The sequence below is a fragment of the Neopelma chrysocephalum genome, unplaced genomic scaffold, assembly GCF_003984885.1.
Source record: "Neopelma chrysocephalum unplaced genomic scaffold, ASM398488v2 Primary Assembly neopelma1_74, whole genome shotgun sequence".
NCBI lineage: Eukaryota > Metazoa > Chordata > Aves > Passeriformes > Pipridae > Neopelma > Neopelma chrysocephalum.
The window spans coordinates 10,160,555-10,173,862 of NW_020897735.1; the positions used below are offsets into that span (position 1 = coordinate 10,160,555).

Consider the following 13,308-nt stretch of genomic DNA (forward strand, 5'->3'; position numbering starts at 1 on the left):
ACGGGGCACCCCCGCACGCGCGGGGCCGGCCGCGCACCTCGCGGGGCAGCCCCGCCGCACGGCCGGACCGCACGGCGCGCACCGCACCGCACCGCGGGTCGCGCCCGCCTTACCGCGGGAGCGGGTGGCGCGCGTCGGTACCGGGAAAAATCCGCGTGCGGGCATCCGAGAATGCGCTTGGGCAGAAACGGGGCGTGGGGCAGCCGGAGCGCACAGACACGTACCCGCCGGGCCCGCACGCTGCCGCGGAAAACGCCCGGCGCCACCCCGCCCTCGTGCCCAGACGCCCGCGGCCCCCCCGGGTCACACGCCGTTCTGTCCCGCACACCGCCGGGGTCCCGCCGCGCTCCCCGCAGCGCCGGCTACCCGCGAGCGTGTGCGCCGGGGCGGGACCGACGGGCGAGGAGCGGAGACCGGGTGGTTCGTCCCGGAGGCCGGCGGAGATTTGGTGCAGCGCGTTCGGCGCGGCGGCTCCTCCGCGGGTTCGGCCGCTGTTCGTTAAACCGGTGCTTCTTCCTCCTGCCTCGTCTGGGAAGGGCAGGATTGGGACCGGCTGCGTTCCTTGTTCGACTCTCAAAATTAACCCAAAACAAGGAGATGTGCCTTGCAAATAAACGGAGAATTCGAAGGAAGCCGCGGGGAGGTGGGGCTGCGTTAGTCTGGTTTGGGTTTATTTCTGTGATGGTTTTGCGCGTGGGTGTTTTAATTGCATTTTGTTTTTCTTTAAAAGCATCATATAAACCGATATAGCACCTCATCGAATTGTTCTCAGGGCAGGAGCGGGGATAACATTTACTCGGCACAGTGTTCGTACATACACATAGCAAGAAGCAATTTGGTGTGATATTTGCGAGTAAAAACCCAGGAACAAAGCCGGAATTACTGCTGCGGCTGCGGGGCTCGGGACTCCTGCTCGGCTTCCAAGTCCCGCCACTTAGAGCTGCCTTTTGGCTGGGTTTTGGGTTTTCTTCTTTTCGTTCTTCTTTTTATAACGAGAATTTATGAAAACTCCTGAGGAAATGGGGGCTCTAATTTTCCTCGCAACTGTGGAAGATAATTTGACGGAAGCCCTCTGTGATGGAGAACTTTGAATCCTTAAGAGAAAATAGGAAGGGAACATAAAATATTAATGTGAACGAGCAGCTTTTTCGCCGCTGATTGAACTTTGAAATTTTAGCAGCCTTTATCTTGATCTCAGAATTAAATAATCATATATTATTTTTTCAGCATTAGCGACAAAGATTTTCAGATTTGTACTCTCCAGAACAAAAACCAAATAAGCTCTATTACTGAAAACCCTTTCCAAAATATTTAACTAAAACGTAGTCACGAATTTCTTTCAGAGATTTTTGCGTACGAAAACGGCATAAAAAGAGGCTTTATCTTAAGACCCAAAGAAGAGAAGCATTAAGTAATTCAAGTTAACACTTGCCCTGCTTATTAAGTATCAATATTTTGGGAGCATTACAAAATAAACTCCTTCCTTTGGCAGGGTCATGGCATATCACGGGTCACATTAAGAATCTCCTCACTGAATCCTTTCTGGATTTTAATTTCCTCAGATTTAGATTTTTAACGGTATCGGATAGAAAAAAAACCCAAAACAAACAAACAGAAAAAAAACCAAACCAAAACAAAACAAAAAACCAAAACACAATTCCCCCCAGAAAAACAAAATCGAAAGGGAGGCGGTGGCGCGGGGTCCGGTGCTCCGTGCGCACGGGCAGGCTGGTGGGGATCGCTTTTCCCGTCGGTTTTGTTTCCTCAGAGGGAATCCCGGCACGGTGAGTTCGGACAGGGCTGTCCCGCACACACACGGGGTGTGTGAACACTCGCGCTGCGCTCCGCACCGAGTCCCTGCGCGTTCAAACGCGTGAGCGGCCAACCCGAGCGGGCAGCGCTGCCACAGAAGCGGGCGCGGGGTCGCCGCCGAGGGAGCATCCGCAGCCCTCAGGCCGCTGCTCTGCTCGAGCTCTCCCGCCCGCAGCCCCGCCGAGACGGTCCGGAGCCGCCTTTCAGAGGTGCAACCCCCCCCGCGCCGCACTCCGCGTCCCCGCCGGGGCCGGTCCCGCCGCCGCCGTCCGCGGGACAGACCCGCGCCCCCGCCGGGGCCGGGCGCCCCGAGGGAGGGTCCCCTCGCCACCTGCCCGTGGCCCGGCGCTGGACGCGCGCTGCTACCTACCCCGGACAGGGCAGGAGCCAGGAGCAGCCGTCGGGTCGGGAGCGGCGCGGGGCGCGGACCGGGGAGCGGAGCAGGCGGGTCCCCGCTCCGCCGCCACCCTCGGCCGAGATCGTTCTCCCCCTCCCCGGCCCGCGGGGGCGCGCCCCGGGCCCGCACTGCCCGCGTCTCTCGGCCGCCCCGCGCCCCGGGCGCCGCCGCGCGTCGGGGGCCGCGGGGGCCCGGCGGGGCCAGGGCACTATTTGACGTCGAGGAGACGGATCACCGCGGCGCAGCGATACGGCGCGCACCAATGGAGTTCAAATGTCAGCAAGTTTGAGGAGGGGTGAGGCGCCGGGGGGTGTGTTCCTCCGCGGCGGCCCCTGCTCTAAACGGCGCGGCTCCTCGGGCCGCCGCACGGCTCAGGGGCTGGGAGCGCCGGGAGCCCCGCGCCCCGCCCGGCCCACCGCGCCCGCGCTCCGCCCGGCCCGGCCCGCCCCGGGAGGGCCCTCCGCGCCGCGCAGGGCGTGGGTCCGGCGCTGCCGGCGAGCAGGTGACACCGCGGCTGCCCGGCGCCGTGTGCGCGGCATGTGCGCGCCCGTGTAGCGGGGCGGCCCCATGGGCGGCGGCGCCGGCTCCTGCCTCTGCCCCCCGTCTCTGGAAGCCTGGGCAGGAAACGCTCCTCATGTCTCCCAGATAAAAATAAAAGCGACTCCCTCCTCCCGGCCGCAGAGTGTCCCCGCGCCCGGCCCGACGCGGGGCTGAGCCGGCCCCGCCGCCCGGCAGCGCCTCGCCCCGCCGCCCAGAGCGCCGGGCCGCGCCGCCGCCCATGGACATCGCGACGGGTCCCGAGTCCTTGGAGAGGTGTTTCCCGCGGGGCCCGCCGGACTGCGCCAAGATGCTGGACGGTATTAAAATGGAAGACCACCCCCTGCGTTCGGGGCCGGCCACGCTGGGAGTGCTGCTGGGTGAGTTGCCGGTCACTTCTCGGCTACGCCGAAAGCGGCCCCCGCGCTCCGCTCGGTACCCGGGGCTGCGCTCCGAGGGGCCTGGGCTGATGTGGGCTGTAGCCGCTCAGCCCCGGACTGGCGCCGGGCGCGGGACTGTCTCGCCGCGTGTGCGGGACGCGGTGCCGGCGGCAGCCGTCGAGCTCGGTCTCGCCGCGCGGCTGGGCCGGGCGGGCTGGGCTGCCCGGGACCGGGGCTGGGGAACGGGGCCGGGCTGTGTCGGGGCTGTGTCGGGGCCAGAGCCGGCGCCTGACGCCGCCGTCTGCCGTTGCAGGGTCGGAGTGCCAGCACCAGGCCGTCTGCGAGGGCTGCCAGCGGCCCATCTCGGACCGGTTCCTGATGCGGGTGAACGAGTCCTCCTGGCACGAGGAGTGCCTACAGTGCGCCGCTTGCCAGCAGGCGCTCACCACCAGCTGCTACTTCCGGGACCGCAAGCTCTACTGCAAGCAGGACTACCAACAGTAAGGGCGCGGGGGGTGACGGGGGTCCCGCCGGGGCAGCCCTGCCCGGCCCGGGGTGCGCTGCGGGCTGCGAGCGTGTTCCCGATCGGGCCGAGCCCGGCGGAGCGGAGCAGCCCCGCGCCGGGGCCCACGGCTACGGGGTGGCGGCTCCGGCGAGCGGGGACCCCGGCGCAGGCGGCGCGGCGGGCACGGACGGGACCGGGGACACCGAGCCGCGGTGTCCGACCCGAGAAGGGCGCTGCCCCCGGGCCCGCCGCGGTCTGGGACCCTGCGGCGCCGTCGGAGGGGACGGCGGTGGGGCGGCCCGGCCCGGGCAGCGCCGCGCCCGGAGCCGCCCCGCGGATCCCTCCTGCCCGAGGCGAGCCCCGTCCCGCCGCCGCCCCGGCACCGCCCGGCCCGCGGAGCGCCCGCTGGCACTGCCCGGCGGCTGGGCTGGGGCTCGGCGGGGCTGTCGGTGCTGCCGCGGGCCGGCCCGGCGGAGCGGCCGTCGGGCGCGGAGGGAGCGCGGCAGGGCCCGGCCGAGAGACCGGAGCAGCAGCGGGAAGAGCCCGGAGCTGAGCTCGGCGCTGGCCCCGGCGCTGGCCGCTCTCTCTGTTATTCCGGCTTTATCCCCAAATGTCAGGCGCTGTCGGGAGCGGCCCCCGCCGCGCCGCGGCCCCGCGCGGGGACAGAGCCCGGCCCCGCGCCGGGCCGCCCTCCCCAGCAGAAGCCCACTTCATGCTTGTCACCGAAATTGAGGATCCTTTTTGTGCCGGGAGGGGGGCGAACATGGGCACTTCAATCACTAGGACATAATATGGCTCTGCTAGAAGTCTGGCAACAAACAAAGAACAACAACTATTGGTTTGCATCAACTTTTGTCAGGCATTCAGCAGGCTTCCAGAAAGGCCTGAAGTGGCTTAGTGGCAACAATGTGCATTTCATAGCTACAGCATGAAAATCCATCTCCATGGAAACGGGTAGTAAATGCTAACATGACATGCTGAGTATAAATATTGTGAGGGTTATAACTCTTGTATAAATGGCCCAGATAAATGTCCCCCTGTTTAGGAATTACAACAAAACACGTTATTTCGTGCCGCAGCCCTCACCAACTCCCAGAGATTCCTCCATGGCCCGGGCGCTGCACATGGAATAACCCAGAGCTTGCCCGTGGGCCGCTGCCATCTCACCCTCGCGGGGCAGGGAGCGCATCCATGGGGTTTACCTTTTACTTCTGCAGAAAATAAACCACCCTGTGGTAGCTGTACTTGTAGATCAGTGAAACTTCTGCCTCTGTGGATAGTAACACCTTAGATATTTTTGTTGATTAGGAAAGAATTTAGAGCAGTCTTCAGGCTACCTAAGAAAGTGTTATTTGGCAATGTAAATATTTACATTATTTGCAAAGAAATGTACCCTCCCGAGTCCCATCATTAGTTTCTGTAAAATAAAGGATCGTACTTAGCAACCTAAAAAGCAAGATCAGAGACTATTGCTTTGTAAAAACAAAAATACTTTCCTGACTGGAAATAGAAATGTTACTGCTTCAGAACTTCCCGTATTATCAAAGGTGTCCAATTGTAGAGGGGGGGAAACGGAGTAACCAGGCTGCTGAACAATAAAAAGATATCAACATGTTGGCCTTTGTTGAATCCCAGCACCTAGTGTGACATGACATGGTGCCCTGCTGTGTGTGCCCCCGAGGACTGACAGCGGCAGCGGCTCACGGGAAGGGAAGGGGAGGGGAGACACGGTAAATCAGAATTTGTTTTCTCTGGGATTTTATTAGCCCAAAAGAGCAAACATGTGAAACTATGCTGACACAGATTGGGCGCCCTTTCAAACTTGGAGAAATATTCGTTTGTGGTAGCTAGAAGATAAAAATAGCTGTCCATCCGTGCGAGTGGCTGTGGGCTGTGCGGTGCAGAGGGTCAGTTTTATCCCTCACACTGGGGGGGTGAAGCCATGAGCGAGCTGTGCAAGGCGACTCCAGCCAGCGGGCACAGCCACAGCCCTGGAACACCGGGCTGGGAAATGCCTCTGTGCTCAGCCAGCACGCCTTGGGGGAGTGAGATGGAATAGGATCGGTACGGAGGAAGACAGGGATCAGTAATATCAGATACTTTTTGTTATCCTGAGTCTTATTTACGGATCTCTGGGGAAAAAAAAAAAAAAGAAAAAAAAAAAGAAAAAAGAAGAGGGAGAATAAAGTTTACTTAAATATCTCAGTTCCTGAAATTTGCTTTAAATAGATTTTTCTGTACGTAATAATGCAATTTTAAAGGTCAGATTTCTCCAGAACTCCCAGGACTATAATCAAGCACTGTGTGTATATCTTTGGGAAACTGGTGTCTCATCTTTCTAATGAAAGCAAGCTTCTGATGGGTCAGATATCAGACCTTACACCTTTCCCTGGGTCAGGAATGATTGCTGCCCATCCTTGGATGAGGGCATTTCACATTAGGGGGAAGGGTGAAAACAGTTTTTCTTTTTTCCTTTTTTTTTAAATAAAAATGTTGGCTGTGTGAAGCTACTCTGGAATGTTAGAATAAATCCTGGGGGAGGTGGATTAGTGGCCCAAGCCCAGTTTGAAGTATTCAGAGGTACCTGATAAATGTAATTTATCACAAAAATGTCGTTAGTATGTCAGTGGGACCAGTGGGACAAGCTGGGCACGTATTTTGGTCTCTTTTTAAAGAAGGAATTCAGTACATTTAAGTACTTATTTTGCTAAAATTTAGAATTTTGAGGGTCAGGTGCATTTGATGACAAGGTTTTTAAGGGAAAAAGTCCAGAGCAGTACAATGGCACCAGGGAGGCTGGCTCTCACAAGCTCAAGTCAATCAGAATCTCTTTGATTTTAATTAGAGCTTTACCAAATTGCTGCACATTTGGAACCTTACACTTAACACTGGTGTGTTTTTTTTAAAGAATTTTTTTTCAGATAAACTGAAACCTTCAGAATGCTTGTTTTTCAAAAATAGAAGGCTTGCAGTACTTGTATTTTGGCACTTTGCTTAAATTAATTCATGTATTGTACCATTCATAACAGTGCTTCCTTCTAAAAAACATTAGTATTTATAAATACTAAAATTTTTCCCATTTGTATATTTCCATTTTTTTGTGATTGTGCTTTTCTGGTTTGTTTTTCTTTCAACTGCTCAGTCTTACATAACAATTTGTCCTAGTTATTGCTGATAGTAAAAAAGGATATGTTATGAAAAATAACTGTTTCTGGTTACATATTTCATATGTTAGCAGTGCACATAATTTATAGAAATATCTGTATTCCTATTCTAGCTTTGGAAATAAAAGCTGTAAAAGAGGTTTTTATTCAAGGGACCGAATAGCAAATGCTCAGAGTAGCTATTTCGTAAGTTTTCATTAATGCATTCTAAGTTTTGCTTAGGGTGGGAAAGATAACATTCAAGTTTTTGTTCTTTTAAATGTTGTCAGGCATTGTTTTAGCATCATGTTTGGATGCTATTACAAAAGATCCGCCATGTATTTCTGGTATGTTTTTGTACTGTTCTTCTTTGAGTTCTTTCTTGTCGGTGGCTGGGCTTGTTTTTGCCGTGCAGTCAGCACGGAGCAGCACGTCCCCCGCAGGAAGGAAAGAAAACCCCACGAAGCCTCGGTGCTGTGGGGAAATCTTCCCCTCTTCAGATTTTGGGAATGCTTTCACACGACCAGAACTCTGAGGCTGATGTTTCCCAGTTGAGTTGTGTTTTATATTCAAAATACAACAAAAGCTTCCCGTCAGTGAGTGTCTTGGTTTCGTGGCTGTTATTTTTCTCGCAGAGCGCGGGTTGTGGAATGTGGCAGGAGCCCGGTGCAGGAGGGACCGGAGCTCCCGGATTCGGCTGCGTTCTGCTACCCGGATTCAATTGCAAGCTGCTAACGACAGGATTTGATTTGTTTTCAGTTTTCCTGTTTTATTTTGAACCGAGGAGCACCAGCCGTGCTGTTCTGCTCACGGGTGCAGTTGTGCAGCACCGTGAGCTCGGCAGAATAATGTGGAGCAGGGGGTCCCTCCAGCTGCCCTCGCCTTGTGCCGAACTGCTCCCTGTGCGTGGGTCACTAGGAGACAGCACAGAAACCGGGTGAAACTTAGAGACAGGAGTGGCCTAAGCACATGCCCTGGACATGGAGTAATGATTAAAGTTATGTCCTCCACTAAAAATGCTTTTAAAAGTCGCTGAAATACTCTGGCATTTTTGCTGAAAATCCCACCAGTCCCGCACCATCAGTCACATCGGCCCCATCAAAAATCCTCTGTGCGATCAGGCTTTCGTGGCACCTCGAAACAGTCCCCAAAGCGGGAGGGCTGAGGAAATGTGGCTGTTATTCCAGCCGGTGACGTCAGCAGAGTGGCCGTGCTGGGGCTGAGCCCCCGCGGGTCCCCCGGGCCGGGGCTGAGCCCCCGCGGGTGGGGATGGCACGGGGGGGCTCCTCGGCAGCGCCGGGCACCGGCCACGCGCTGGGCCGGGCTGGGCTACCCCGGTGCTGCCAGGGGTCTGGGACGGGGTGTGTTTGGAGAATTTGGGGAGACATTTTGGTTTTCTGCTGCAATCGTGGTAACACCGAACAAAATAATTGCAATGAAAAGATGCGATTTGCACTGATCCGCGGCAGAAAAAACCAAAGGGAGGATTTTTGTAGGATGTAGGCAATATGCAGTTAAATTAAGAGGAGTGTAGTTTATAATGCTTTACTACTAACCTTAGAAAAAATAACCTATAGATATGAAATATCCTGCAAAAATTTCTTCACTGAGTATTTTGATAGACAGGAATATTTTGTATTCTGTTTAGAAGTCAGGTCTGTTATTTTTTGGCCTAAACTTTTGAAGTTCAAAGGCATACGTCACCTTTCCAACTGTCAATAATATATCATGATAAACCAGCTGGATTATAATGTCTCTTCTTAGATTAATTATGTTAGTAGTGTATTTCAATGGTAAATATACACCCCTCTCACTTCCCTCTGTTGTGGAGCAGCCTGTAAAGCCTGGTACGTCCTAAAGTGCTCACCGCTCTGCTGAACCTGGAAGTGGGGGGCAGCTTTGGTAATGGGAGAGGCTGCGTCCTTTAGTCACATATCTGGGCAGAAATATTCAGGAGAAAAAGGAGTGTGCTTTTCCTAACGCAGCTGTGATTTTTATTTTTTATTCCGGGCAAAATTTGGGTTTATGCTAAATCGACTACTTCTTGCGGTAACAGGAATTGATTTCATTTTATTTAATACCTCCTCCTGGAATGGCGAGTGCAGCAGATACGGGGAGCGATTAGAGGAGATCTGAACCCCCTCGTGCTCGGTGTGGAGGCCGGTGGGAGGTTTGGGAGGTTTCTGTGCAGGAGGAGCAGCCGGGGCCCTCCTGGCTGTAATGAAACACTCGGCACAGTCCCTGTGCCAGCGGCCGCGCTGGGGCCCATGCAGGGACACGCACAGGCACCCCGAGCACCCAGGCACTGCTGGCCTGCCTCAGTGGGCTGCTTTTGGAGGGAGAGAGGGGTCAGTAAATACTTCATGTCTGTTCTCATTGCCAGGCAGAGCAGGAGGGTCCGTGTCTGCGTGCTGTGCGTGGAGCTCCCTGTGCTGCGTGGTGCTTGTGGCAGTTTGGGGAGAGCATGGAGTATAAATATAACAGCAACATTTCATGACAAAATTAGAAAGGGATTTTCTGCTGCTTGGGCTGGCTTGGACCATGCCACAAGTTGCATAAAATGCAGAGTCAGAGAAAGGCCGTGAATTTTAAACCGCAGCAAGATGGAAAAGGGCCATTGCTGTGTCCTCTGTAGAGGTGTACGAGGGTGAATGACAGACTTGCAGGAAAATCAGGAAAAAATGCTTCTCTTTGCCTGCAGTTTTTTTCCCACATGATAAGTCATGTTATTGCTGTGAAGTAAGTGAGTGAAGTAAGAAACAAACAAGTAAATAAAACTGTAAAGTGACTTGGAGAGCAATCTCCAGTAAAAGTAAACAAACCAGGTACTGCTCTGGGATGGTTTGGTGTGGTAGGAAGGGGTTTTGGCATGATTTGGGATGATTACGTTACTCACAAGGCAAAGATTGACTCATAATGAAATGACAGTTTCTTGTTCGTTGCAGAACATAAAACTTGCACGTTTGTTTTGAAACAAAGGACACAGTTAGTTATAAGTAACAATGTGTTGTGAGCCTCAACAGCCGAGTCTTCAGCAACCAAACGATTGAATTAAAGGAGTTACTTTGGAGTTAAGTGGGTGCAATTAGGAACAGAAATTTCCTTTCTCCAGGTGATCTGGAATAACTAAATGAAGTGGGCAGGAAGTTTTCATCAAATATCCACCTTGTAGACTGTGTAGTTATGGAATACTATAGCCAAAGCTATGAATGAAAACTGATCTTTTTGATAAAAAGGTATGACAATTTATTTAAAAAGCAGAGGTCTTTTCTGAGTTACAGTATTTTATAAAATGTAACAGGGAGGTAAGATCATTTTGCAACAGTGGAAGCTTTAACAGTGCTGGTAGCATTTAGGGAGGAGACATTGCTTTTCTCTATTAGTAACTAAGTAAAAAAAATATATGAACAGCTTCAGATCTGATTTAAAATAAATGTTGAAAGTCAAGCTAGACTTCTGAGTTTGAGAGTAGAGACCATAAAAGAGAAAAAAAAAATCACAATACTCGTAAGGTAAAATGAGCCTGAGTTTTGGTTTGAAATGTAATATTAGTGTTTCTAACACGCATGTTAATATAGATCTGAATCTTCAGTGCCTTGTTCAGGCAAACTATTCATTGGTTCTAGATGCCTCTTCAAATTCAATATAAAATTGAGGCAGTTTTTCTTTTTTTTTAAGTTATTTTTAAACATTAACCTTACATTTACTTTATGTTCCTAGATTTGCTTTGGCTAGACTGCTACTACTGAAATGAAATATTGTCTTACCCTCCTTGCTTTGCTGTCTCACCGTTGCTCTGGTCACACTGTGACAGCTGCATCCAGAGGCCGTGGCTGCTGAAGCCCCGAGCCCAGAGACAGCCCCTGGCCCCAGTGCCACTGCCAGGAGCAGGGCTGGGTGGACAAGGGCTCCTGCCCCTCGGCCTCGACACGCTGCTCCCAAAGCAGCCATTTTGCAAAGTAGGCTCTGGTTGTTACCAAACAAAATACTGATAACTGTTTTCTCCTTTTATGTGACCAACATGCACCCAGAATAGATGTGCTGCCGTGGCCCTCTGTCGCATGCCAAATGTACCTTGTAGGTAGAAACACCGTGTGTGGCATATTATGCAGTTTTAATGCAGATTATGTTGAAGCAAAATCCTTAAAATGAAGTACTTGTAGTCACCATTAACTGTGTGCTGTCTCGAGGGGGTGTGATGTCGAGGTCAGCACTGACAGAGGCCCGTGGGGTCTGTTACACCAGAGCTGGGGCTCCGGGAACCTGGCCCAGCCCACCTGTGCACGGCTCATCACCTCACTCCACAGAGCAGGGGCTTTTACTCACCTCTCGAAAACTATTTGCCTGTGGGCAACCGAACAAGTAGACTTTTGTGAGATTGTATTACAGCAAAGGAATTGTTAATATGACTAATTTCAGCTCATTATTTTCTTGGGTTTGAAATTTTACAGTGATCTTCCTCACAGGTACAGCAGAACTGCTATGGCACAAATCAATTAAATGCCAACATTATATCAACATAACAAGGAATAGCACATTTCTTGGGGACTTGATAAAGGTTTGTGCTGTGATTCTCCTGTAACAGGCAGATAGGTTTACAGAGAACCTGTATCGTGGAGGTCATTTGCTTTGCTTCCAAAACATAATATTTTTTTTAATATGCACAAAATTTTCTTCTGTAAACATTGACATGAACTTGTGAACATGCAGTTCTATTGGCTTCAGTGACAGCCATCCTCGCTCATCAAAGGAGGGAAGTTGGCTCTTGATTTTACTGCAATCGGTGTTTTATGTATAATGTAAGAGAGTGCATGTGCACTCTCCCAGTAAGAGCTGATGGGATTTATGTGCACATGCTGAGGACCAAATCCTCCTGGTAGCTGTTGGGAAGTTTACTGTCACGTGCTCATTCCTTGGTGTAACCTGAATTACCATTCACTGATTACAAAACCAAAACAAAGCCAAACAAAGAATAATAATCTGCATCAATTTTTTTTTTTGCAGTTGTTGCTTTTGTCATAGATTGGTATTATGATAGAGAGAAAGCAAGCTTGAATTTGCAGAAGAAATTATGAATATTCTTTTAAAACGTTTCTGGTTGCAGCCGGTGGTTACTGTGATGGAGAGAAGCATCATTGCTCCTTACAGGATGGCACTGGTGCATTCCTTGTGTGTTACTGAGGGAGCACGTGTGTCACAGCCTGTGGATGGGGATGGTGTGATGGGGACAGTGTGACAGTGTGGTGGGGACAGTGCTTTGTGATGGGGACAGCGCTGGTGTGGTGGGGACAGTGCTGGTGTGATGGGGACAGCGTGACAGTGTGGTAGGGACAGTGCTGGTGTGGTGGGGACAGTGCCGGTGTGATGGGGACAGCACTTGCTCCCCAGCAGTGGAGCCACCTGCACAGCTGGGGCCAGGGTCCTCGGCAGCTCCGTGGAACCAGAGCCCTGGGCTGCAGCACAATACCTGCCACACCTCATTAGCGAGAAAGGTTACAGTCCTCATTAACATCCACCCCCCAGAACAGTTGTTTCCAACCTGTGGGATCCTGTCTTTTGACAGAACCATCTTGACAAGAGCTTGTATTTTTCTATCCTCTGATAGTGCAGTTCCTTCCTTCCCAATGGAATCAGCTTCTCTCTGTTCTGATTTTTTTCCTTCATATCACAATTTTAATCTAGTTTTTGGGGGGGTGTAGTTGCACTTGCTGAGGTTTCCTTTGATAACCCATGTAAAGCAAGATAAATGGTAAGAGGTTTATTAGCCAATGACAATAGAGCACTGTAGGAAATCATGAAACCAAGACAAAAACCTCAAAACAAAATGTTGAAATGACTGCAGAAGAGGTAAGCTACCTGGGTCGTGGGGATACCTGGTACAACGAGGTCCAGCTGTATGTGATAGTCTGACAACCCCAGCATTGATCATAAATATTCAGGATCTTCTGCAGATGTTTCTTGGTAGTTGATGCTCTGTTCTGAGCCATCTTAGAGTGCAGCAGTGCCTTGGCTGTGCCCCTCAGTGGTGCTGTGCCCTGAGTCTGGGGCAGACTGTGTCCGGGAGCAGGCTCTGCCAGTTCATGAGCCTAGTCCCAACCTTTTGAATGGTCAGGAGCCACAGGAGAGGTACTGGGTGCTGCGGGAGGGCTGTGGGAAGGTGGTGGGCATGGGGAGGAAGGGTTGACCCAGCTCCCCAGGCACCATCCATCCTCCCCACTAGTCAAGTGACGTGTTCAGAATGCTGGAGCTGTGGTGGTGTGGCTGGTGGCTCACAAGGGTCCAAAGCCACAGGCTGTGGTGGGTGGGTGGCTGCTGGCTTGGAGGAGCAAGCTGGTGCTCCCTGCCTGTGTGGGGTGGGGCCATGCAGGTTTCCTGTCCAGGTCAGTCTGCTGGTCTTCCGGAGGTTGGCATTTCTGACTTTCTGGGAGAGAAAGAGCTGATCCTCCCTCCTCCTCCACCCCTGCTGTTAATAATCCTGGTTTACAGACTAAGTGTCTGCTCCATGAAGATTTGTGTGTACGTGCAAGCTTGAGT

At 52.3% G+C, this 13,308-nt stretch overlaps 2 protein-coding genes and 1 long non-coding RNA gene across 3 annotated transcripts in view; 1 reads left to right on the forward strand and 2 right to left on the reverse strand.

Annotated features, from left to right (window-relative positions):
- Nucleotides 1-758, reverse strand: part of LOC113969784 (collagen alpha-1(I) chain-like) — a 2,377-nt gene extending 1,619 nt beyond the window's left edge. Inside the window, exons 1-2 of the mRNA XM_027687943.1 lie at nucleotides 754-758; nucleotides 225-659 (exon numbers count right to left, since the gene is read on the reverse strand). Coding sequence (XP_027543744.1) covers nucleotides 225-659; nucleotides 754-758 — 440 coding nt within the window. The remainder of the gene's footprint in view (nucleotides 1-224; nucleotides 660-753) is intronic.
- A 7-nt stretch (nucleotides 759-765) lies between these two features.
- LOC113969757 lies at nucleotides 766-2,352 on the reverse strand. Its single transcript, XR_003534930.1, has 2 exons — nucleotides 2,183-2,352; nucleotides 766-1,094 (listed from the first exon to the last, which is right to left on the reverse strand). It is a non-coding gene; the product is annotated as an uncharacterized LOC113969757 (long non-coding RNA).
- Nucleotides 2,353-2,896: 544 nt separating this feature from the next.
- Nucleotides 2,897-13,308, forward strand: part of LMX1B (LIM homeobox transcription factor 1 beta) — an 84,864-nt gene continuing 74,452 nt past the window's right edge. Inside the window, exons 1-2 of the mRNA XM_027687965.1 lie at nucleotides 2,897-3,126; nucleotides 3,440-3,626. Coding sequence (XP_027543766.1) covers nucleotides 2,988-3,126; nucleotides 3,440-3,626 — 326 coding nt within the window. The 5' untranslated portion in view covers nucleotides 2,897-2,987. The remainder of the gene's footprint in view (nucleotides 3,127-3,439; nucleotides 3,627-13,308) is intronic.